This window comes from Stenella coeruleoalba (assembly GCF_951394435.1).
Source record: "Stenella coeruleoalba genome assembly, chromosome: 13".
In the NCBI taxonomy this organism is placed as follows: domain Eukaryota; kingdom Metazoa; phylum Chordata; class Mammalia; order Artiodactyla; family Delphinidae; genus Stenella; species Stenella coeruleoalba.
The window spans coordinates 54,709,460-54,736,524 of NC_137159.1; the positions used below are offsets into that span (position 1 = coordinate 54,709,460).

At 34.7% G+C, this 27,065-nt stretch overlaps 1 protein-coding gene across 1 annotated transcript in view; it reads left to right on the forward strand.

The window, feature by feature from the left end:
- Positions 1–27,065, forward strand: part of LRPPRC (leucine rich pentatricopeptide repeat containing) — a 106,461-nt gene that overhangs the window by 22,671 nt on the left and 56,725 nt on the right. Inside the window, exons 6-20 of the mRNA XM_079940860.1 lie at positions 479–565; positions 1,183–1,309; positions 1,643–1,787; positions 2,101–2,246; positions 2,503–2,608; positions 2,690–2,797; positions 8,039–8,157; positions 9,864–9,957; positions 13,082–13,148; positions 22,135–22,162; positions 23,925–23,982; positions 25,064–25,170; positions 25,383–25,460; positions 25,801–25,845; positions 26,201–26,314. Of these exons, the coding sequence (XP_079796986.1) occupies positions 479–565; positions 1,183–1,309; positions 1,643–1,787; positions 2,101–2,246; positions 2,503–2,608; positions 2,690–2,797; positions 8,039–8,157; positions 9,864–9,957; positions 13,082–13,148; positions 22,135–22,162; positions 23,925–23,982; positions 25,064–25,170; positions 25,383–25,460; positions 25,801–25,845; positions 26,201–26,314 (1,429 nt within the window). The remainder of the gene's footprint in view (positions 1–478; positions 566–1,182; positions 1,310–1,642; positions 1,788–2,100; positions 2,247–2,502; positions 2,609–2,689; positions 2,798–8,038; positions 8,158–9,863; positions 9,958–13,081; positions 13,149–22,134; positions 22,163–23,924; positions 23,983–25,063; positions 25,171–25,382; positions 25,461–25,800; positions 25,846–26,200; positions 26,315–27,065) is intronic.

Here is a 27,065-nt window from a genome sequence, read left to right on the forward strand (position 1 = left end):
TTTTAATTAAAAATTTCATTTACTGGAGCAGAAGTTTAAAATTGTTGAGGTACAAAGCTGACTTTACTTTTTTTTTAATTGCTGTTTCCAAAAGTAAATGTTCTTAACCATTTACACTGTATTCATTTATAAAACTGATAATATTCTTTTTTCAGTGATTTGTATAAAATTAGTTATGACATTTCTCTGCTCATGTAAAATTTATTAATACTTTTGGATGGAGGGTTTAGGAAATAAGAAATAAATTGAAATGTACAATCTCTTTTTTAATGAAATGAATCACTAAACTTTATGCTTTTTAAAGGTTAATTAGTACAGAAGAAACAATCAGATTTTTAAAACTTACCTAGTGTTTTTAACAAGAGTACTTCAAGACTATTGATAGAACTTCAAGGAGTGGAATTTTGTGTGCACATGTTGTAAAAGGTGTTTTTCATGTGTATTTCCAAGAAGTATTTTTATTTCTCTTTTGTTGCAGCAAGATTCTTGGATTTATGAAAACTAAGGATCTTCCAGTCACAGAGGCAGTATTCAGTGCTCTTGTTACAGGGCATGCAAGAGCTGGGTAATGTTCCACCTAAGGTTTTATTCTCAAGTGAGATTTAAATTACAGAAAATTATTGTGGAAAATTCTTAAACTATGTTTATCTCTCAAAAAAAATCTTGAGTGTGTGTGGTAGAACATGCACATCTTAAAATAAATTATTCTTAAATTTATCTGTTTCATCAAACGTTTATTTGAAGATTTCAGTTTTAAAAATTGGACTTGATCCAAGGTAACTGACTTTGTAAAGTTTATTAACTACTCTGCTAGTGACCTGGAAAATATTTTCATTTTTGAAGAATAATTTACTAAATGTTATTCTTTCCTAAAAAGGTAAATTTAAGTTACAACATACCAAGTGAAAGAGGGCACGTTATTTAATGTCTATGTAATTATTATTTAATTTGGTTTCTCTTTTGGAAAAGTTACCTATAAAAATTTGAGATGTTTATGATCTTTATTATTTCAGAAATCTGTTACCAGTTTAATATGTATTTATTCTTTTCTGATGTTACAATTCTAAATGGTACTTAAGAATTTTAATTTTAATAAGCGTAAGTAATACTTTCTAGATTAAATGATATGACATTTGGCAGTATTATGGTAATCTATTTTATTTTCTTTGAATTAACTTACAGAGATATGGAGAATGCAGAAAATATTCTCACAGTGATGAAAGAGGCTGGAATTGAGCCTGGTCCAGACACATACCTAGCACTGTTGAATGCATATGCCGAGAAGGGTGACATTGACCATGTTAAACAGGTGTGACTTATATAAATAAACATACTTTAAAATCATTTGTATAAACTGTGCTACATTTTGCAGGATGCAGAAAAGTGTAGTTTATATGTTTTTAAAGATATCTCTTGTAGACAGTCTTGAAAGAGAATTCTTACTATAGTTCAGTACTTTGGTGTTGATGTAACAGTTATTGTTGGAATAGAATGTTTTTCTGTTTCATAAGAGAAGTCTTAAACCTTTAGATGGTATGTGTTTCTAATTTTTTAAAATCTTGGTATTTTAATTTATTTAGCTTTAATAAAAAAAACAAACTTGTGTCTAACTTGTTCTTCTAATTTCTGGAACTGTCTATAGACCCTGGAGAAAGTGGAGAAGTCTGATCTTTACCTTATGGATCGTGATATATTGCAAATTATCTTTAGCTTCAGTAAAGCTGGATATCCTCAATATGTCTCAGAAATTTTGGAAAAAATTACATATGAAAGAAGATATATTCCAGGTAGTTTTACAATTTTTACTTTCATGATTTTTCTAAAAATAAGAATTACTATTTCTACATGATGGAAAGGGCATTCTTTAACAACAGGGTATTGTGGTAGATGAACATAGGATTCTTTTAAAGTCAGCTTAATAAACTGAAAAACTTGAGTGAATGAATACGTGGGAACGTTTTGATTTGGAAGTGTTTCACTATCATGTAGGCAGATAAATCCTTTTCGTATTTGTAGTTCATAAGTTTGTCTTTCATATTGGTAGCAGTGTAGAAATATTGTTCAAATCGGTAACAAAAGATGTCTTTGTTTTCTTTCCAGATACAATGAACCTCATTTTGCTTTTAGTCACAGAAAAATTGGAAGATACAGCATTGCAGATTTTATTAGCATGTCCTATATCAAGGGAAGACAGTCTGAGTGACTTTGGCAGTTTCTTTTTACGACACTGTGTGACTATGAATACGGTATTTACATAGTCCATTTTTTCTTTGTAGACAATGTAATTGGTAGTGAAATAATATTCTTTAAAATAAGAGAACGTATTATGAGATTAGACAAACTATAAATATTAAGAGAAGTTTGTTTTTGTGTTGGAAGATTATTGGATAGAAAGAGGGTGAGAAGTTCAAATTTTTTATCTCAAAAGTGGTAGAATATTTGCAGAAGGTCAAATGGTAGGATATTTGCAGATTCAGCTGATGTGGTGCCTTTCTTTTCTAGCCTGCAGAGAAGCTTAAAGACTACTGTAAGAAGTTAAAGGAAGCCCAGATGCACACATCTCCTTTCCAGTTCACACTCCACTGTGCTTTACTAGCCAAAAAAATGGGTACTATATTCTCGTAATTGAAACCCACATAAGTAAGTTTTGCTGAGGTAGCTTTGTAATATTTTATGGTGTCTCTTTCAGATTTGGCAAAAGCTCTAATGAAGGCTCTGAAGGAAGAAGGTTTTCCTATCAGAACTCATTATTTCTGGCCATTACTAGTTGGACATCAGAAGGAGAAAAATGTTCAAGGTTAGGTTTTACCTTTTACAGATTTAATAGTGGTTTAGATATCCAGTATAACAGTTTCTACACACATTTAATTATTTGGGAAAACATGCTTATTAGATCTTATGAGAAAATAGAATTAAGTCGTAGTAAAGTATTAGGTAAACGTTTAAAAAACAAACATAATGGATTTCTTTCATCTTAATTTCATTTTTTTTTTTTTTTTTTTTTTGCGGTACACGGGCCTCTCACTGTTGTGGCCTCTCCCGTTGCAGAGCACAGGCTCCGGATGCGCAGGCTCAGTGGCCATAGCTCACAGGCCCAGCCACTCCGCGGCCTGTGGGATCTTCCTGGACCAGGGCACGAACCCGTGTCCCCTGTGTCGGCAGGCGGACTCCCAACCACTGCGCCACCAGGGAAGCGCTTAATTTCATTTCTTAATTCATCTCTGATCTTGATATTCAGACTTGTGATTGTGGTTTTAAATAGTTCACTGTTTTTAAGTTTTTCAAAAAACTCTTTAGTTCTTGATTTTACATACTTACAGTGTTTGAAATTAGTTTAGCCTTATTAAAGATAAAATATATACAATCAGACCATTTTCTTTGTGGACCAGTCTATTTCTTCTTAACTGAGCTGAGTTAAAATAATAGGAAAGGCAGGAAAACTTTTATTGCAAAATGAATGCTCATGACCTGACAGCCAACTGATTGAAGGACAGAAATGTTCAATCTTTCAGGTTCTTAAGTACGTTTAAGCATTTAGCATACTTTTACCTGTACACATGGGATGTCTATAGGATATGAATAAGAATTGAACAAATATTAAATTTTAGAGTACAGTATCTAATTCTTTGGTTTGCATTATTGGTAATTCAGAAAGAGTAGTCTCATAAAAAGATGCTTTTAACAGAAGTACTTCCCCCTTGGGGAAACAAAAAATGGTCTTTTTCATTTTATCGCGCCGTATAATGTGCTTTAGAATGAGATGCAGAGTTGTTAGTATGACATTGGGTGACAAACAAAATGCACAAACAACAAAAAAAAGTGCTTTTAGCAGACTTTCATATTGCAATTTTATTTAAATATATAGCCGTCTTCTGGTTTAAAGGAAATAGTGAAACAAGTATTCCCTAATTGTTTCTGGCTGTAAAAGTCTCTAAATCCTTTTTAGAAAAATTTTTGTGAAAACAATATGCTAGTTGATTAACTCTTTGCATATCCTCCAGTTCTGAAAACTCTAAGAGTTAACCTTTAATCCTAGTATTTTTGAACCACAGAAAGTTTACATCATTCCATGAAAATCTTTGGCCGTGTTAGTATTGTCCACAATACACAGATATGAAAATACTTTTGGTACTCCTGTTGAAATGTTTGTTTATTCATCAGGTAAATTTCCTTTTCTCAGCCTATCATGGTATCTAGACTTGAATTGGTTACTACATTTTTACTACTTAGTAAACATGAAAGAATTCAGGTAATTCTTTCCATAGTTGTAGCTCAAACTAGTAGAAAAGTGGACTTTATCTTGAAGCCATTTTTTTCTTAGAATCGTAGAATCAAAGGTGCCTTGTTGAAAGCTCACATTATATTAATGAAGGAACTGAGAGCCCAGAGAGATTCAGTGGCTGATCTTAGGTTCCACATCTAGTTGTCAGAAGTGCTGGGATTAGAACTAGGATTTCTGTCCTCCTGTTGTAAATACTTATTTTTAATACCGTAACACCTCCATATTAGACACTTGTAAATATGCCGTACTTGTTTTATAAAAATTCTTAGCTATTGGTTAAAAATTAGGTATCGATTTTGGCATTAAGGACATATTTTAAAAGTGGTACCAAGTTTTTTAGTCAGTGAAGGTTTTAACTGGAAAAATAGGAAAGCTGGAAAGTTAACTTGAGAGTACGAGAGATTGTCAGCTGTTTTACAGTTTTTAAAAAGTACTTTCTCCTTTGTAGGAAGTCCTGAAATAGAGTAAAGTATGTATTCTACAGTCTTTTCTTCATGTAACAGGGAAATGGCTGTATATATTCTATATAGTTTCTTCAGTGTAAGATAAGAAAGTAAGATTCTTTTTAGTGCAGTGAATTTGTTCTTTGTCTGGGGAAAGTCATTATAAACTGGTAGAAATAAATAATTAACAGAAGAAAATAATGGCTACAGAGATGGAGGATGTAGAGGAGTGTTTCATAAGGAATAAATAAAACCCTTCAGGAAATCAAAGAAAGGTATGTGGAGGTCAGATCAGACTGAACCAAGTGTTCAACAATAGGATGATCAAACTTTCATTGAATTCTAGAATTTTCCTGGCTGCAAATTTGGCCAACCCTTAAAAAAGATTCTTATAATGACTTCCTCATGGCTTATCTTGCTAGTATTTTTCTCTGTTGTGCAAATGGAAAAGTCCTCTCTTAGAATTTTAGCAAATTGGCCCAAGTGAGAGGAAATAATGCAGAGTGATTGAGGGATTATCTACATCCCTTGGTATATTTAGGAAACATGAAAATAAGAATATAAAACAGGTAAAATATAAAAGGAAGGGCTGGTATGAAAACCTAAATGCCAGTTGAGTGAATGGTTGAGTAGATGATACTTTTTAAAAAGTAAGAAATTGCCTCCTCGTAAAGTGAGCGCTCTGGGCAGAGTCTAAAATTATGTGGAGTAAAGAGTCCTAGTTGGTGGAATTTGTTCAGGAAAACCATATATCTTTCCCAATAGTTTGAACTACTTTAATTCTTATAAAACTTTTTGAATGGAGACTTTCCTTTAGATTCATAAACTTTCTTGTGCCTACATTTGAAATATTTTTACTAGATTGTTTAGATTTTCTAAGTTCACAGAGGTTGGGATCCTCATTTATCTAAGTTAATATATGATTATTTTAATCTTTTATTTTAAAAAGAAATATGAATTGTATTTTTGAGGAGGATATTTGTAGGTATGTCAGATCAATCACCTTTCTTTCTCCTTATTGAGAAGTGTTTCCCTCTTCCTGTCCAACTATAGTTACTGAAGGGAATATCCTTGTGTGCTTCCTCAGAGTGCTTGAGGGAGTGATTGAACTTGGCTGAGGAATGGTGTGAACCCAGGTTTTCTTAAACCTGCTTTAGTTTCAGTTGGAAAGATACATGAGTTACAAATGCTACCAACCCAGGTCATCTAAATGAGCAGAATGCACTCCTCTCCCTGAAAAACATTATTGGAAAAATGAACTAAGAGAATAAAATATATTTGAGGCATAGATGATGAGGGGAAGTGTTTGTATAGGAATAGGAATCTTCTATCTGCAATCAATTTGTTGGCCTGTTTTCAAACATTAAGAGTTACCTTATGCTAAATTTTAGAAATTATTAGAGTATTTCAAGACAGCTAAAAAAATTAAATCACTGTTAATTTTTTTTTTTTTTTTTTTTTTTTTTTACGCGGGCCTCTCACTGTTGTGGCCTCTCCCGTTGCGGAGCACAGGCTCCAGACGCGCAGGCTCAGCGGCCATGGCTCACGGGCCCAGCCGCTCCGCGGCATGTGGGATCTTCCCGGACCAGGGCACGAACCCATGTCCCCTGCATCGGCAGGCGGACTCTCAACCATTGCGCCACCAGGGAAGCCCCACTGTTACTATTAACATTTGTTTAGTATTTTTAGGGTTTCACACTTTTTTTTTAATTTTTATTTTTAATGACCATCCTGAGAAGTAAATAGGCAGCTGTATTATCATTCCTGTATGCAAAATGACTTGATCCCACATCCTTCTGATTGGAGGGAAAAGTGTAGGTTTTTGCAGTTTTGTAGTGTTACAAGCACCTGCCAGCAATTAGGAGACAAGGTTTCTTTTTCAAGACACGTCTCTGATCTTGAAGAAATCGCTTACTTTAACACTTTTGTTAAAATACAGATTGTTGGACTTCTAAAGGCATTTCCAGCTTTATTTAAATAGAGAAGTATACACCCCCCTTCTCCCTGCCTACCCAGTAGGCTGAAATGAAAGCCTTGTTAGTATGAACCTGATATATTGATCTAAACTGAGTTGTAATACTGCGGTTCTTTTTGTTCAGTATGTTCTGTTTTTTCTATTGTCCTCCATCTTCCTGTAGGCCTAGACCACAAAATTTCTTCCATACCTGTGGGTAATATTTACAATTTTTGTTACTTTGCTTCTATCCATTCAATAAGCATGAACTCTTATAGGTCAGAAAATTGTTCTATTTATTGAGTGCCTTGACTCGTATTGCCTTGCTTAATCCATGGATGGTGGGTAGAAGGATCAAGCCAAAAGGTACATGTTAAAGTGTCTAGAAGGCACGGTTCTGGCATATTGCCATTTCTAGTGTGTAAGCTAAGAAAATGGCTCAGAAAAGTGGAGTTACTTGCTCAGATTTACACTGCCATTAAGTGGAAGAACCCGGGTTGAAAGGTAGGTCTCTTTAAATTGCAAAACCTGTTTTTGTTTTGTCACTTCTCTGTAGTGTCTTATCAGACAAAGCAGTCAATACTGGCCAGAAGGGACATTGAGGACATTAGATTAGCACAAGACTATTACAAGTAATTGAAAAGCAGCTAAAAAGAAAAGAAAAGCAGCTATGTCCTCCTGTCAGGTGCTTAGTAATCTTTGCATATGAAGAAGAGCACAGGGCTTCCCTGGTGGCACAGTGGTTGAGAGTCAGCCTGCTGGTGCAGGGGACACGGGTTCGTGTCCCGGTCTGGGAGGATCCCACATGCCGTGGAGCGGCTGGGCCCGTGAGCCATGGCCGCTGAGCCTGCGCGTCCGGAGCCTGTGCTCTGCAACAGGAGAGGCCACAACAGTGAGAGGCCCGCGTACTGCAAAAAAAAAAAACAACACTTTTGTCTTGGAAAGATTTCCTCTCACCCCATTCCTCTAATCCCTTCTCTCTGCAGTATTTCGTCATGTCAAGTTTTATTTTGTAGATCCATATTGCTCTGTGATAGCAGTGCTGTTTTATGATCTCTGTTCAATTGGGATACTGGAAATTACTAAGCATCTTGCTTGTTTTCATTTTTCTTTTAATTTCTAGGGTATTTCCTTAGCACTTTCTCCTGAATTAATAGGGAGAGATGAAGGAAGGAGCAATAAAATTTTTTCATTTATCATCTTATTATCCAGTTCTGTTGTTCTTTCTCTTTCAGATAAACAAAATGCTGAGTACTTTTCCTACATTATAATTCAGAAAGTAAATGAACTGAACTTTTTGATTTTTTGTTAATTTATTCCAAGTTCCTCATCTTTGTGCTTCTAAATTTGATTTTACAGGTATAGTTGAAGTCCTCAAAGAAATGCATGAAATAGGAGTAACTCCTGATCAGGAGACATACATAAATTACGTGTTTCCATGCTTTGATAGTGTAAAGTCAGTTCGTGCTATTTTGCAGGTGAGTGCAAGTGTGGTTTTAATTTCATAATTGAAGAACATTTTTCCTCCCTAATGTTTTGTGGTAATCAAAGAAAAAAAAAAGTCACTGAGCTGAGACTAAAATGGTCATGTTGGTATATAATTTTCTGAAGCTTTGTAAAAATATTGGTTAGTGTAACAGCTGTAGTTTTTTGTTTTTTAAATATTTATTTATTTATTTTGGCTGCACCAGGTCTTAGTTGTGGCATGTGGGATCTTTAGTTGTGACATTCAGGCTTCTTAGTTGTGGCATGTGAACTCTTAGTTGCAGCATGCGTACGGGATCTAGTTCCCCTACCAGGGATCGAACCTGGGCCCCCTGCATTGGGAGTATGGAATCTTACCCACGGGACCACCAGGGAAGTCTAGGATCTGTAGCTACTAAACTTAAAAGTCTTATAAAGGTGAAGTAGTATTTTTCTTGTGTGTTGAAAAGACAGTATGTCAATATCAGATAAAATTTAAATGAAAGTTTCACTCTTTAATCCCACTCTACAGTGCAACTGCACCTTTCATTTTTGAATATTACTTTTCACTTCTATATGAATTTTCATAATAAACTCTTAGTATATTTACTATTCTGTTTTTTTTTTTTTTTGTAAGTAATCTTTTGTTTGACCCCAGAGCATTGTTTTCCTGCCAGATAATTCCTGTGCCCACCAGAATAAGTAAGGCATTTATAAAGGGGCATATGAAAAATTGACCCAGTGCACTGGGGCAGCAATGGTTACACTTTCCATTTTCAGAATAAAGTGCTATGCAATTAGGAACAACATGGCGGAGTATCACACATTTTAGTAAGAAATATTTTGTTCAGAAGACCTGTTTCCTAGGTGGTTATTCACATAATGCCTTTATTTTTCTAATATTGTGTTAGAGTGTTCTTTTCTTTCGTTGAAATGATTTCATAATTCCAGTCCTCTTCAAGGGAGAGTTTATGTCTTGAGTGTCTTTACCTTTCTTCCCTATTTAACAGTGTATTTTGACACTGTGCTATACATATTTTACTGTTAAAAAAGTAATTTTCCCACGTTCTTTTTCCCCAAAACCTACTTTTTTCACGGCACCTTTACATTATAGTGTGTAATTCCACAAATAATTGTTTATGTTTGTATGATGTTTTATTGTGTGGATATACTGTAATTTATCTTTATTCATTTCTTATTATTGATTAGTTAATTTTCAATATTGTGCTATTATTATAAAGTGGTTCAGTAAACATGTTTGGCTAAATTTCAGCCCATATACTTAAATTATTAAATACGATGTTGAGATAAGTCATTAGCCATTTGAAGTTAAATAAAAATAAATTTGATCTTTACCTCATTATATGTCTTAAAATACCATTTTAGATCAGTGCATTCAATTTTCATTTTGTTGTTAATTAGAGAATTGTTCTAATGTCTTCAATAGTAAACTCTTCCTAGAAGGAAGACACTCTAAGGGTAACAGATTATATGAATTTGAAGATAAGCATTTAATTTGGGATGTTGGGACTGTATCTCATAGCTTTTGCTGAAGTTTGGTTATTCAGTTTATTTGCATTATTTTAGAAAACGGTCTTTTTTAAATGAAGGATTATCAGAATATGGTCATATAAAGAAATGGGAAAACAGGAAGTTTGAATGACATATCAAAATATTTTTAGCTGAGGTATATTATTATTGAAATATGCTTTATCCCTAGGAAAATGGATGTCTACATGAAGATAGTATATTTTCTCAAGCTGAATTGAGAATTGAAGCAGTAAATGGAAACTTAGACTATATTTTATCATTTTGTAAGTATGCAGCATTAGAAGAAAGCTTGACAGGTGTTAATTTCAGTTACTTTTGAGGGCATACAGGGTGGTTCATGCCCTCACTGCCTGCCTCAGGTAGTTGAAAGTATTTTCCTCAAAAGCAAGGAAGTTTTTATATGTTTTATTTAAGTTAGTCTTATAAGATAGTTTATGAGTTTTAACTTGTAGATAATTTGGAAGTAACTTTAAAGTTAATAGGACCTTGGAGATAACATGGTGTTAGGTTGGACTGGGGACCCAGAGGACTTGGGTCCATATTTATAATTTACCTGCTGATTATAGGACCTGAAACAAATACCCGTATTGTTCTTTCAGTTTTATGAAATGGGATAGTATTGCCTATCTGTCTACCTTGTGGGAGTTGTGAGAACCATATGAGATCTTGCTTTTGAAAGTGTTTTCTAAACTAATGCTTATTATGGCCCTAAGTTACACGAAGCCATCTCCCAGTCCTCATTATTAAAAACACAGTAAATGTTTCCAAACACTTATAAATGATAGGGTGCTTTACAACGTGCATCACATGTTAATAAACTTCCTCCATTGATAGATGAAGAAAGGCAGAGAGATGTTAAATGATTTGCCCAAAGTTAGTGATTGAGTCAGAACCAAGATCATCTAATCTTATGAACTTATTCTTCCACTATACTATGTTTTAATTTAATAAATTAGACATTTTTTAATTTTAATTTTTGACATATCTATGGCATTATCTTGACAGTGTTTCATATCTTGTGAAAGAGATATCATTTAAAAATAAATATACAAACATCAATTTCTAGCACACTGAAATGTTAAAAGTTAAGATTTTATTAATGTATATTCAAATTGTGTAAGTGGAAGCTTTGTTAAAACCAGATTACTGGTATATATTATCTGTGTTTGAGGTATTTAAAATAGTTTATTGTATTATTATAAAGGGGAAGGCGAAGTGTTCAGTATGAAAGCGTTGACTGTTAGAGGTGTAGTTATTTGAGTGTAAAGTTGAGTATTAATGCTGGCTGCTATCCCAGAGTATTGATTTTGCCTTCTACTCTGTATAATATATAGATTTTCCATACTGACAAGATGAAAACAGAAGCATTAGCTGAGGAATCTAGGTGCATAAGGTGGATACATGAGAGCTGCCTTTTCCCTTTATCATACCATCCATTCCACTTCATTGTCAATCTCTTGAAATTTTTCACACTTGTTTGTTGCTAAGGAAACTAGATGCTTTTTGTCAGCAACCTTCCAGCTTGCTGAGATGTTTCTGGTCACCTTTTTTTTTTTTTTTTTCGGTCACCTTTTTAGTGAATAAAAACTTGATAATATTCTGTAAAATGCTAATTTGAATAGTTTAGAAATAAGTTTCCAAGAGGTTGTTTATTAAATGTGAAAAAGAAAAATACCATGAACTTAAAGACTAAAGAAGATTTCAGCTTCCTCACCCTTTGAATTACAGATCTTTGAAGAGCAGTTAGTTCTATAATTGCTGGTATTCCCTGTAGGCTGCTTATAGATAGGCACTTTTGGTTACTACAAGGAATGGCAGGTAGTAGAGAAAAGTAAATGGCTTGTCTTTTTTTTTTTAAATTGAGGTATAGTTGATATATAATATATTAGTTTCAGGTGTACAACATAATGATTCAATATTTGTGTATATTGCAAAGTGGTCACGATAGTAAGTCTGGTTAACATTCGTCCACATGCGTGGTTACAAAAGTTTTTTTTTCTTGTGATGAGGATTTCAAAGATCTACTCTCTCAACAACTTTCACATATGAAATATAGTATTATTAACTGTAGTCACCATGCTGTACATTCCATCCCCCTGACTTATTAAATGGCTTATTTTGATCAAGTTTGTGGAGTAGTAAGAAACATTTTCCCACTTGATTTTATAGGCATGGAAATTAATTTGATCAAGCAAAATTAAAGGTTACCGAAAAGCATGTGGTGTGTCCACTTTAAAATTCCTGAGTGACTAAATACAGCTCATTTCAGAGACGATTTTTAGAGTTTTAAATGCCACATGAAACCACTGAGAAACTTATGCTTCCTGTTCAAGGGATCTAACAGTCAGTCTAAAGTATTTCTCCTTGTGTGTGCGGGTTAAATTTTTATTCATATTTAGGGAGATGAGCAAATATTAAAACCTACTGTGATTTTTCCCATGAGTTTTTTTTTTAAGTTAACCAGCTATCTTAATCTTTACCTAAACTGTATTTATTAATTCTGTCTTCAGAATTTGCCTCCACTACGAGTTCCTATCTAATTCCATCCCTCTTGAATCATTCAGCAGCTGCTTTGCATATATACTGAAAAGATTAAAACAATTACTTATAACATGGCACCATTTTAATATAATGACAGGAAAAAATAAATTCAGGATATGCCTACTGTGATTCTGTCCCAAGATAATTATGGCAAGGGTTATGTGGAGAACCAGGTCTTATGCATTAAGGCCTGATTCTTATACTAAGGCAAATCAGGCTTAGAATGTCAGCATTGAAACATACAAGGCTGTATAAATACCAAAATGAATAGTAGAGCAAACAAATCATCAGAAAAGTGAAAGATCAGTATAAATCAGTTACATAACAGAGGTAAAGAGGTTATTATGACTTTAGGTTGTCACTCTTGCATGAATGCAGGTCATAGATCATGTGGAAAATAGAATGAGGAAGTGTGAGTGGTTCAACAGAATCCAACAACACTCTCAGAAAAGAACTTTCCCCCTCATCTTCTGTCTTTAAAGGGTAGTTACAGTCTCTCCCTTCATAGTGCCATGTTGTCCAGTAACATACAGCCTTGGTATGTGTACCAGACTGACTTTGAGTATGCTGGTAGATTAGTTAATTGCCATTTATAGAAAAGAATATTTATAAATTCATTAGTTGTATAGATTTATGTAAATAAAGTGTTTTAAAAGGATAGCTTATATTGCCGGTATATATTTCTGCAATTTCTAATTAACTTTGTATGCAAACTTTAACATTTTAAAAATAATATTTCCCAGATGAAAATTGAAAGGTGTTGGTATAAATGTGCTTTCAAATAAATTGATAATTTAAGATTTTGGTTTTGGTCTGGGGTTTTATGATGATTATTTTCTTTTGCAGTGGAATCAAATACATTGCCTCTCTCATTTGCTTCATTGAGAGGCAGCCTAATTCTAGGCTTTAGGAGGTAAGATGATCACCTTATATAATCTTTGCCTGAATATAGACTGATTTCTCCTTTTTGACCTACTGTGTGAGGAAAGAAACAGATACTCTTATCTTCCAGTATACTAGTTACCTGAAATAACCTTATCTATTTTATTCTTCCTACTAAGTAGTTGTGAGTTTAGGCTGCCTTTTTTTATCATCTATTCCAAGAAATTCATACTGATTTAGTAGAGGTCTTGTTTCAAAAAAAGAAAGCACTCTTTGAATATGGCAGGTTGGAGTTATAGACAAATTTGCATGTATATTTGATTTATACTTTGAGCATTTAATTACAAGAGGAATTTTATTCAGTGTAATACTGCTCTCCTCCTTGGTGTGCTCAGGGAATGTTAATGACCTTTTTTCCCAATTTTGTTGTTTTGAAAATATTCAAACATAAAGACAAGTTGAGTGGTAAAGGAAATACTCACATACCCTTTATGTAGATCACCAATTGTTGATATTTTGCCATATTAACTTGCTTTCTCTCTCATACACTTTTTCTATAATATATACATATGGACATATACATATACATATATACACTTTTTCTCCTTTTTTGCTGAACTCCTTGAAGTTGTAGACATCATGATACTGGATCCTTCAATATATCTCTCTTAAAAATAAGGTCATCATCTATGTAATCACAATACCAGTATCACTCCTAAAAATTAACAATACTATAATATCAGCTAATATACATTGCGTTAAGATTGTCCCAGCTGTTCTGAAATTCTTTTACAGCTGTTTTACTTTTTGAGGATTCAGTTAAGTTCATGCATGGTATTTGATTGCTAGCTCTTTATTCTCTTAAAAACAATTCCCTACTTTTTTGGTGGTGGTGGGGAAAGAGTCGAGGCTTCTTTCTCTATAGAATGTCCCTCTCATATTTTGTGTTTACCTAATTTTTCCCTCACGATCAGACTCAGATTGAACATTTTTAGCAAGTATATTTCATAGGTGATTGGCAGTTCTTAAGGAATATAATGTCAGGTGTCTAACTTTGGTGCCATCAGCTAATTTTGATCATTTGCTTACATTGGTGGCCCCCACTTCTCTTCCTTGCAAAGGAACCTCATCTCCTTTGTAATTAGTAAGGCGTCTGTGGGGTGATACTTTGAGATAGTGTGTCTACCCTGTTTCCTAGCACCTTTCACTCAGTGGTGATAGTAGCCATTGGTAGTCCTTGTTGAATCAGCTGTTAGCAGAGGTGGTTGCAAAAGGGTAAGTTTCTAATATTGTCATTCTTTCTTTGTTTATAATGTTAATGACTTCTGATATTGATCCCAGTAATTTTTAGACTGTTTGTTGATGGAAGCACTAGGTTTTCTGTTGACATCTCCGGAACCTCCATTGCAGGCAAGAAGAGATAGAACAAGTAGGAGGGATTCTTGTTGCCATTCTTTATTTAGCCAGTGCAATTCCACTCCTCTTATACACCTACATACATTTAAATAATTGCTGTTTTCCTGAAGTTAAGAAAAAAAAAAAAACCAAGGTCTGTGCCTATAAAGTTTGAAAATACAGAACACATAATCAAGTAGATAAAAATGCTAGTAGAGCCAGATTTTAAAACAAGAACCCATAATGCATTATGAAGTGAAATATAGTGACTTTTCATATAATTGTCCTTGACAAAAGACTTGAAAAAAAGTTTTTCATATAAACTTCCAGACGATGAGTATTTCCTTCTTTACCTTTATTATTTTTCTTAGTCAGTTTGAAAGGCAGTTGTTATATTTCACAAATCCGACACTTCTTTTTTTTTTTTTTGCGGTACGTGGACCTCTCACTGCCGCGGCCTCTCCCGCTGTGGAGCACAGGCTCCGGACGCGCAGGCCCAGTGGCCATGGCACATGGGCCCAGCCGCTCCGCGGCATGTGGGATCTTCCCGGACTGGGGCACGAACCTGTGTCCCCTGCATTGGCAGGCGGGCTTCCAACCACTGCGCCACCAGGGAAGTCCTAGAGCAGCTTTTAGTCTAGGATTATTCCCACTAAAGTAGTCAAGCCCTACTATTAAGGTAGTATCCTCCTGATACTGATAATTCTATCTGCTAGCCCATGTATTTTGAGATTATTAGGAATGTGAACTATTCCAATTCCATGTGTGGGTTCTGGGAATTGTCTTTTTTGAGCTTCTGGAAAGTTCTCAGGTAGTTTCCTGGACTTCAGATTGTTTCTTCACTCGAACGTGCTTATCAGTACTTAGCTGAAGCCTGAGGACAACCCTCTGCAGTTCTCCAGGGCTCTGTATTTGTCAAGGTCTCTCTGCTCTGATAGTCTGCCCTATAAAAACAAGTTTTAATTAGTCCCTTCCAGAGAAATATTTTAAATCTGTAGGTTCTAAAACTGTATTATGTTGATGAATTTCTTCTTGTAGATACCGAAAAGTTTCAGGTTGTGGTAATTTGGCATTAATCATAAGAATGTGCAAAATCTGAAGTATTTGACCAGAGGTAATTTCTTTCTTTTCCTCCCACCCCCAAAACTATTAAAAATTCAAAACGTAGTCATTACAGTCCATTATCTTGGCATTAATGTAGCCTTCTATTCTTTCATTTGATGCTGAGCCAAATAGTATATATATTTTCAAACCCCTTTGTCAGTACATTCAGTACAGCTTTTGAAACAGTCACCTATCACATGCTTCTCAGGGTCCTGTTGTACTCTTCTGGCAACTTTAGAATTGGCTGAGTGACTGAAAGCTGTTCTGAAAACCAAACTGATTGGTATTGCCAGTAGACTCCTGCAGCTCCTATAAGGATTAGCCCATAAGAGATTCACTTAAAGTTACCAGAAAAAATTATTCATAGTTATCAGAAATAAGTTATAAAACATTAAATGAGATAGCATAGTCACTTCAGCTAATTCTAAGGGAAACTTGGATGTGCATTTCGGTATTGGAATGCAATTTTTGTAAGAGTTATCTGCCTTTAGTATTACCTGCCTAATAGTGGTAGATCCATGGTCCAAGAGGCAGTAGTTCCTCCCATGTGTTCTGTAACCTATTTGGGCCCAGATTAATTTTTTATGCTATCCCACAATATTTTTGAAAGACCAACACTATTTTCTTCATATATGTTGAGAGTGGTGTTTAAGTGGCAAGCTAGTATTTCTGTAAATTGATAAGCTCAGGAGATGGTCATTGAATACCAATTAAGTGTCATGCCTTCCCGAAGTTTCCCAGTGTATAAACCAAACTGGTAGCCTATAGAGGCGAAGTCACCTATATAAAATGTTTAAAATTCAGTATTGCTATTAGTTAGGATGAGATTATTCAAGGTTATTAGGGAATTTTTACTTTAAAATTTTTTTAAAAAAATAAAGCTATTTTGAAGTATTTGAAAGGGCATTTACTCTGGTAAAGTTAGTGAGTTCTTCTGTCAAATCCAGGGCAAGAATATGTTTAGTATGAATAAGACTTTCTTTCCTCTTAACAATAGTTCCAGCTGAAAAAAGTTCAAATGAGAAGGAAGGCAGTGTACATTTTGTATATTAGTGAAAACTCCACCCCAGAAATATTGAGTCACTTCTAAGAGACAAAATGTCGCTGAAGATAGTTCAAAATTTGGTTGGCAAATACCAAAAAGAGAAATGTTTGAGAATTGGCTTGGAGGCACTTACGTCTTCGTAGTCCATAGATAAAGAGTTCTGTGTGATATAAGGAGAGATTTTTCTGACCCAATGGCAAGAGTTTGAACTTGACAAGTGGGAATCTGTACCATTGGAGCAGAGCTGCCTTTCACATGTTGAAAAAAATCAAGTTTCTGACACTTGCCCTGTCACAGTCAACCAAGTTAAGTGCCAGGTGTTAAGTTCCTCTTTTCAGTCAGCCAGTGAGGCTCCCACTCATGACATTTTTACAAGGAGAAGGGAAGTACTTCATGAAGTACAGTTTGTGAGTACTCAGGAAATATTAGCTCTTAGCGTGTGTTAAGGGCTGGGACTGTGAGGTAATAGGTAATTCAGGAATGAATAGGAATCTTCTTGCCCCCAACTTGTTAACTAGGTACCAGAAAATAGGAAAGCAACTGCAAACTTATCTTGATAATTATGAATATATAGAGGAGAAGACACTATCTGAATGGATAAAGAAGATGTGGTGTGTACACATGCACACGCACACACACACACACACACAATGGAATACTATTCAGCCATAAAAAGAATGAAACAATGCCATTTGCTGCAACATGGAGAGACCTAGAGATTATCATGCTAAGTGAAGTAAGTCAGAAAGACAAATGTCATATATCACTTTTATGTGGAATCTAAAATATGATACGAGTGAACTTATTTACAAAACAGAAACACTCACAGCCACAGAACACAAACTTATGGTTACCAAAGGTGAAATGGGTGGAGGAATAAATTAGGAGTTTAGGATTAGCAGATGCAAACTACTATATATAAAAGAGATAAACAACAGGTCCTACTGTATAGCACAGGGAACTATATTCAATATCCTGTAATAAACCATAATGAAAAAGAATATATATATATATGTATATATAACTGAATCACTGTCTCTTTCTGCCAAGGTTAGGGGAGGAATGGGTCAGGGCAAGATGTGTAGAGAAGGTGCTGAACTGAGGTTAAAGGATGAATAAGCATTTGCCCAGGGGAAGGAAGGGCATTCCAGGCAAAGGCATTGAAGCTGAGGGAACAGTGCATTTGGGAACCTGATGATAGATTGACATAATGGTTGCCCATGAAATAATGGCAAGAAATAAAGCCAAAGTGGTAGCCTGGGGCTCTTCACAATTGCTCTCATTCTAAGTTATGAAGTTTAGACCTTGAGTCATGGCTTTCAGCCGCTGAAAGATTGACATAATGAAGGTTAAGACTGACAGTGGCTATTTGAAGCGGGGAGAAAAGGGTACTGGTAACGGTAGGTGGGGGAATAGGACAACAGCAAGAGATAATCAACAATTCGTGGGATCCTTTTAGGTGCCCGTGGAACTTCCGGTGAAGATAATTCTAAACTTAGCCTTTCTGAGTCTGTTTCTTCTTCTGTGAAACAGGGAATTTAAATGCCTGCTTGCAGGATTGTCTTAAAAATTAAAAAATAAAATGCACTTGGAACCTAGTACAGAGGATTGTTTTTAAGGAGCACCTAGGGAAGGAGAATTTCTGAAACAGATTGAGTAGCATCACTGGAAGACTGGCAGGTCTTCCAGTGATGCTACTCAAAACTTAATCAAAGGGGACCAGAAGGTGTTAGTTGAATTTTGAATTGAGATGAGTGGTAATAGTAAGAGTACTTTCAGTGGAGGTTTGGGGCCAGAAGCCAGATTGCACGGATTGAGTGTGTGATGAAGAAGTGTTAACTATCCTTCACACAGCTTAGTTGAAAAGATTCTGTGTGGGGTTTTTTAGTTTGTTTTTTCTGGACCTGTGCCATCTGTCATGAAGCTTCACATTCAAGGTAGTGCTTTTAGTCATTTTCAGTTACTTTAGATGTATGTACAATTTTGAAAGTTTGCCTCTGTGCCTTCCCTAGGTACTTCATGCCAGGTTTGATGGCAATTTACTATCTTAGGGATACTTTTTGTTCTACATTAAGTTGATGTTTGATGAAAGATATGATTAAAGTAGCTTTTCTTAAAAAGAAAGCCCAGTTTATTAATGCTGAGAGTTAGAATAGAGATGTAAAATTTAGACCAGAGATGGTATGTGTTTATTTTTCATTATGGAGCTTTCAATCATTCACGAAAGTAGAACTCCAAAGTAGCCACTGCCCAGCTTCAACAGTTAAGATTTGGGCAGTCTTGTTTCATTTATTCCTTCCCCACCCCCACCCCCCTTTTTTCCCCTAGACTGTTTAAAATTATGGACCTCTTGTCATTCTGTCTCGTATATACCTCAGAACTTACTTTAAATAAAACAACCACTGTAATGTTATCACACCTGACAAAACTAACAGTAATTGAGAAAACGAATTCACCGAAGTCCCAAAGGGGTCCATGGTACAGGACAGATGACAAACCACTGCAAATCTTGCCACTTAGTATTGTGCACTTTTGGGCATTGGCTTCTCAAGTCCTTGCAAGCTGATTTCCCTACTCCCCTTATTCCCACCTTCCTCCCCAGCACCACCACCCCCGACCCCAGTTCCTTAGGTGTGGTAAGCATCTATCTACAGGTTCAGATTTCTTGGAATTAAAGCAGATTCTAGCCTAACCAAAAAAGATGACTGATTTTTTTATCAATATAGATTTTTAGTGTATCTTATTCTTCACTGCACAGCATTTTATCTTCTTTTTTTTTAACTAATTAATTTATTTTGGCTGCGCCAGGCCTTAGTTGCAGCACGCAGGATCTTCTTTGAGGCATGAGGGATCTTTAGTTGCGGCGTGCAGACTTCTTAGTTACGGCATGCGGGCTTCTTAGTAGTGGCATGTGGGCTTCTTAGTAGTGGCATGCATGTGGTATCTAGTTCCCTGACCAGGGATTGAACCCGGGCCCCCTGCACTGGGAGCGTGGAGTCTTACCTGCTGGACTGCCAGGGAAGTCCATATCTTCATATTTTGAGTGCTCACTCTTCTTTCACTTACTATTTGGCCCAAAAAAAAAAAAATTTTTTTTTTAACATATGGAAGTGTCAGGTAGTCAGAGGAGGCTGCTCTGTAATCAGTGGATGGATGAGATGAAAAACTTTCTTGTAACAGTTGAGAGATTGTCTTCCAGTTCAGCCTAGAGATATAATTTTTAGGTCAGTTTATCATGTCTTCTGCTAACTGATTACTCAAAGAGTTTTTTCCAAAACTGGAAGAAACACTATTAAATGCAGGGCTTCGTAAACATTTTTTTCCCCCACTTACTAATAAGATTTCATCTTTTTCAAAACTTTTTCTTAATGTGCTTTAGTAGGAGGGATGGTTTTTATCATAAGGCAGAGGATTCTAGAGGGGCATGGAACATGTTTTTATTTTTTGTTTTGAAGTACTTATGGAGTCATGAAAGTTGCAAAGATAGGACACAAAGGGCCTGTATACTCTCCATCCATTTTCCCCCAGTGGTTACATCTCATTTTATCACACGTATGGATTTGTGTAACCATTACTGCAGTGAAGATACAGAACTATGCCATCACTACAAATTACCCCCTGCCCCCAGTACCTCTTTATCTCCCATCCACCATCCCTAACCTATGGCAGCCACTAATTTGTTCTCAATTTTTATAATTTTAGTTTGCAAAGATTATATAACTGGACTCATAGAGTATATCATATTTTGAGATTGGCCTTTTTTCACTCAGCGTAATGTCCCTGAAATCCATCCAAGTAGTCATGTGTGTCAGTAGTTCATTCTGAATGTTTTTAAAGTTGAAATAAGTGCCTTATTAACTCACTATACCAAAACAGTCCACCCTAAACTACCCAACCTCAAGTTTAAAGAGGGCTATGAATTTTTAAAAAGGCCTGTAAGTTTTGTGGGTATTTTACAATGTTAAGTATAATATAGATAATTATAATAAATATATAAATCATATTCGCATTGTAAAATTATCATTAAAATGTAACTAGTCTCTTTAAAGTAGATTCTGTGTTTGACTTAAATATACAAAGCTTATAGACATTAAGTTTACAAAGCTTAAATAGTGTAAGACTAGGGTTCATTGGTTACCCAGTTTTGTAAATGATTTTTCATTTAAACAGTCAGAATTTGGGTGAGCCGTTCTTTTTGCTTTCCTGAAATAATTTCACATTTATAGAAAATTACAAGAGTAGTACAGAGAACCTTTATATATCCCATTTATTTAACTTTTAGCATTTTTGACATTATCATTATACATTCTTTCCATCTATTTATACATGCATGTATATATACATTTTAATTTTTTGGAACTATTTGGGCTTAGGTTGCATATGTCATGACCCTTTATCCTTAAATATGTCAGTATATAATTCTACAGAACAAGGATGTTCCCTTAACACAACTCCATCACAGTTGACAAATTCAGGAAATTTAACGTTGATGGAATATTTTTATCTAATATAGCTCATATACCAGTTTTATCAATTATTTTCTCTTTCTCGCTCTTCTTTTTTTTTTCCTCCAGAACAGAACAGAATCCAGTTCAGGGATGGATGTTAGTTGTCTTTTCTCTTTAATTTTCTCTGATCTGGAACAGTTCTTCAGGCTTTGTCGTTTATGACATTAGTAGTTTTGGAGAATACAGGCTGGTTATTTTCTAGAATGTTCCTCATGGTTCCCCATGATTAGTTTCATGTTACATCCCTGATTGGAATACCGCAGGAGTGATGTTCTGTCCTTCTCAGGGAATTAAATCTAAAATGTGTCCATCAGGGCTTCCCTGGTGGTGCAGTGGTTGAGAGTCTGCCTGCCGATGCAGGGGACACGGGTTCGTGCCCCGGTCCGGGAAGATCCCACATGCCGCGGAGCGGCTGGGCCAGTGAGCCATGGCCGCTGAGCCTGCGCGTCCGGAGCGTGTGCTCCGCAACGGGAGAGGCCACAACAGTGAGAGGCCCACGTACCGCAAAAAAAAAAAACAAAATTAAAAATAAAATGTGTCCATCAGCATTTCATTAGTGGTATTAATTTTGATCACTCAGTGAAGATATTGGTTCGATTTCTCCATTATGTGGTTACTGTCTTTACCATTACAAGTCATAAGCAGTCTTGGGTAGACACTTTGAGACCATGCAAATATCCTGCTCCATCAAACTGGGACCCCAAGATTTACTGATTCTTGTTCTTGAATCAGAGCAAGAGCAAGAATCAGTAAATGTTATTTTGAGGGTTCGAAGTAAATGAGAGTCAATCTTTCTAAATTACCTTGGCTTGAAAATTCACCTTGAATTTGGAAACACTTATTTACTTACATTTTTTAGGACTTTGATCTGTATGCATTGCATATAATAATTGCTAGTGTCTTTTAACTTAAAAATGTTTCTTAAACTTTTGCGTTTATTTTTAATCCTTTGCTGCCCCCTGCAGGTCTATGAATATAAATCTTTGGAGCAAGGTAAGTATTCGTAATATTGCAAATCATAACATGGTATATAAAAAGCAAAAGTTATAATAGCTTCATATATTTGTCATGTATCATTATAAATTAAGTGAATTTAGAATCTTCAAGTTGGTCATTTTAGTTTTAAAACTGCTTTCCTGGAGCATGAAATTTATTATTGAAGTGATCCTTTACTTTGTCCTAAATTCTTCATAAGGTTTTCAACTTTTCCAAAAAACAACTGTTAACGTTATTGCAGTAACCATACAGATTTAATAATTATTTTTAAAAATATATGCATGTGTGTATATGTTTGTGTATCTACATGTATATCTATATATGAATGATATACAAATAAATTTTAAACTGTTATCTTTTTAAGAAGTTAACTGCTTTTATGCAGGAAGTACAATGATCCTTATGCTGAATTACAAGAATATTTGTAGCTTAATAAAATCAGAATGCACATTATTGATTGGAATTCCCAATTTAAATAATTTTTAAAATCTTATTTTCATTCAGTTCTGTTTTTAGTATTAAACTGCCATTCAAACTATATAGTCAGTTATAATATATGGTTGAGATATTTATATTTAGAACTAATTTTTTGACTAGAAAGATTTTTCATTGGTTTATTAAATGTGTCTTTGTTCAAAATGTGGTGTTAAATTTGGCTGTCATGTCTGATGTATGGCTACAGCTTCTGGTAGAATTTATTGTCTACTTTCTACGCATGTCTGTGTTGGTTAAAAAACAGTTTGTAGGTAAGGATTGTTTTGTTTTGCTTTGCTTTTGAACAGTTTCTACCTTAACCTTTGAATTGCTATTAACAGTAGCATGATTTTATGGTGGAGTGAAGTGGGGTATGGTCAGTTTTGCCTTATTTTCCATATTAGAAAATAAATAGTTGAAGAAGCTGCTGTAGTTTGAGTTGTTAATACTTATGGTATGTGCTGGGCACTATTTAAAGAACAAATAAGTTCAATCGTAGTATACACATGAGGTAATTCAGAATTCCTAACTCATATCACTTCAGAAAACTATGTTCCTTTCTTATTATCTTCTGCCCGTGGATATATAGTCAAGTACTGTGATCAAAAGTTAGATGTCAGTACTGTATGTAGGTTTTGTAATCGTTTTCATCATAAAATATATATTTGAATTTTTTAAATTGAAATTTTGTGGGCAGAATTAATGTTGATGAGTAAGTCTTTAGTTTTTGTGTATTCGGTTGATAAGAATCAATGAGAACAAACATGTTAGAACTTTCAACCCCCTTTTGTTTTAATGCCATTAAAATGACTGGGAAAATGTTGAAAAACTTAAAAAAAAAGTTATTTAGTGGTTCAGGGAATTTTACTTTCTTATTTCTGTAAAACTACACTTAAAAGGAGGAAACTGGACCAATTTCAATAAGACCAAAAACAATACAATGACAAATAACATTGGTTGATAATTTCTATAAGATATTTCCTGTTATAACAGTTTATTTAAAACAGTATATAAAAGATCAGTTTAGAGGCTTTCTTAGTGACATTTCATGAAACATTGCAGTTTTCCTTCAACATGGATTTGTTTTGTTTTTGTTTTTAAAAGACAAGCCTATTATTTAAAAACGAAACAATCTCCTTGGCAGGTGGGGATGGTGTTGAATTACTATGATACAGAATAACACCTTACTGGGGAGAGGCTTTATTATTTCAAGAATTCAATTTCAGATTGTATTTGTTCTTGTTTGCTTCTCTTGCTGCAATGCACGCATTTCCTGTCTTACCAGATAACAAAACTGTTGTACAAGGATGGACGTTATTGCCAGGAGCCTCCAGGACCAACGGGTAGCGTTTCAATTTCGATGATTGTAACTTATCCACAAATCCATTCTTCTGTGTAATGATGGACTAGAAGGATTACAGCAGTAAACATTTTCTTTTTGAAAGTGAAATTTGAAAACATTTGGTTATAAATCTTTATATTGATAACCACAACATTTTGAGATCTGTGAGGTGTTTGGTTTTATCATAATTGTTTTTTCAAAGGGAGGGTTGGGAGGGCTTTTTTTTTTAGATATTGAGGAAATGCTTCTTATAGAATCAATCAAAATAGACTTAAAAATTAGTAATCCTTAGTGTTTATGTGATTTTAATGTTTTGCCAGTATAATCAAACATATAAAATAGTAAAGCGGTCTTGTAGATTTTTCCACTTAAATATAATTTATTACCTAAAATATATTATTTGACATTTAATGATTTTTGTTTTCACATAATAAAGCCTAGAATATATGGGTTTCTGTAAGAAGGTACCCTTCTTGAAAGTTCGTATTTTTCTATCCTAGGTATTAACACATGGCCCTATACATTTTATGCTTGAATGCATAGGAAAATTACTGTTGTTACAAAGCATCTTTGTTAATCTCGGTTTTTCATTGGCTAATAGGCAGCTCTCCACAGGATTACTGTATCTGCTTATTAAAATTATTTAACTTTCTATACTCAACATTTAACAGTCCTCTCTAATTTTATGTTTCCCTACTAAGTATTGCCCACCAAAAAATTAGTATAGAAATGTGTACAAGGCATTTATTTATTCTCACTATTTGTGATTTGGACAGGAAAGGGGTAAGGCCTTGGGCAGGACAACTTCTGTCACAGAGTGGTGGAAAAAAATAGATTGAAGTAAGATTCAGTACTGAAAAGCTGTCACTCGGTCTGAAAATAATTAATATTCCTTTCACTCACCAGTTAGATATGTGCTCCCAAACCACATAATCTCTATGCCTCAGTGATCATTGTTGCCATTTCAGTGCCTCTCATCAGGGTGACATCTCACACCAAAATGATTTCTTATAAATTAATCTTGATAACATGACAGTCTCAGTAATTTTAGTGGAATGCTTTCTCTTGTTTTTTTTCCACAGAAGCTGTTGGCTATTTTCTTTATAACTTGATTGACAGCATGAGTGACTCAGAGGTACAGGCCAAGGAGGAGCATTTGAGACAATACTTCCATCAGCTGATGGAGATGGTACCATTTCATTTTTTGCTATATAATGCCTGTCCTGCCTGACATGTATCTATTAGATTTGAAATTGCTGCTTTTAAGTACAACCAGACCACTTCTCAATGACATAGACGAGTTGGAGACTTAAATTATGTCTGAGATAATTTCTGTTAGACAAATCTCAGTTTGGTTGTCTAAAACTCAGTTGTTTTTTCTCCTCCCTTCCCTTTGCACAGAATGTAAAAATTCCTGAAAATATCTACAGAGGCATTCGTAATCTGCTGGATAGCTACCATGTTCCTGAATTGATTAAGGTGTGTGTGAAACAGTAATCAACTTTTTAAAATGCTTAATTTATATATAAAAGCATGTTAAAATTTTATTTAAATATGTTGCTTTTGGCCAAAAGTTTATTTAAATGACAACCTTTAAAACAAGGCTTTTCATTGATTGTTGGTAAATGCTGTTTATATATTGAAGAACGTGTTTAAAGTATTTATTACAGTGGTTATAAAGCATGAACAGAATTTCTGCAAAATTTTGGAAGATGGAAAAATAACAGTGAAATGAAATGAAATTTCCAAAATTTGCTTTTGACATTTGCTAATATATTTTACACATGTTTTCTGATTCTAATTTAAATCCCAATTTTAGGATGTTAATATGTTGGTTGAAAGAGAGAAGACAGACTCTCGAAAAGTAAGTAGGCTTTTTGAGTAGATTCTACATGCTATAGTAACCACATTTAATGAGAGTTCTAGACTGTGTCCTTATAAAACCAGTGGTTCGTAACATTTTTGTCATCAGTGTACCTCTAAGAAGTTGGTAAAAGCTATTTCAGAAAAATCAGCATATCTCAAAAAAATCGGCATGAAATTTGCATATAATCTCAGGAGCTTTATAAACCCCTGGAGTCCATCCCCAGATCCCCAGATTAATATCCATGATAGCATTTATGACATTTAGGAAAGGTCAGTTTAAAGGGAAGAGTGACAAAGGGTGCATTTTCTTTGTAGGAAATTTCTTTCCTTCTTTTTTCTTTCCATTTCTGTAGACTACGCAGCCTACATCATCTGATTTGGAGTCTAAACTTGAAAAACTAAAAGCTGAAAATCAACCTATAGGAGATGTCCTGAAGCAACTCATATTAATGCTGTGTTCAGAAGAGGTAACTTATAACTATTTCAAATATGCTATTAAGGTAAAAAATTCTTTATAGATAAAAGTAAGCAAAGCCAAATATAATATTTATGATTTTTACAATTAATTATTATACATCATGTCTGTGAAGAATGCAATTAAATGAAAGGTTAGCTAATTTCAGCTACACCTTGAATGGCATGTTTTCTGGTTACTGTAGTTTGTTTACAATAACCTGCAAAGTGAATGATAGTAACAGCCATGATAGGTTTATCATACATGCCAAATGTCCTTTCAAGCCATGGCTCCGGTCTCTTATATCTAGATTGTCAAGCAACTGATACATGCAGTCGTCATTTGCAAGTCAAATATTACTGGGTTGTTAATGCAGGGATTGAAATTCCATTTTCCTGCTGGAAAAAAGTCTTTCTGAGATAAAGGGTCTCTTGCCTTTTTTCAGCAGGCATCCAGCTGTACTTTGTGTTCATTTTAGTGTGCGTCTGCAATTTGTGGTATATCACTAGACTTTTTCGGTTTTTAGTTCAGTATCATTTGGTCTTATGCCTGTGTTTCTAGGGGAACAGAAATAACAGCTGACTTTAAGGTTATACCATGGTACTATTAAATTCTAAAATATTTCCTTACATTACTTGGATATTGACTAGACTGTGAGGAACGTTGCAGTGATAGACATTTCTGTGCCTGGAAATTGGACGGTGAGTAAGGGCTCACTTGGTACATATTTAATCTGGAAGTCTTTTTTTTATAATACAGTACCC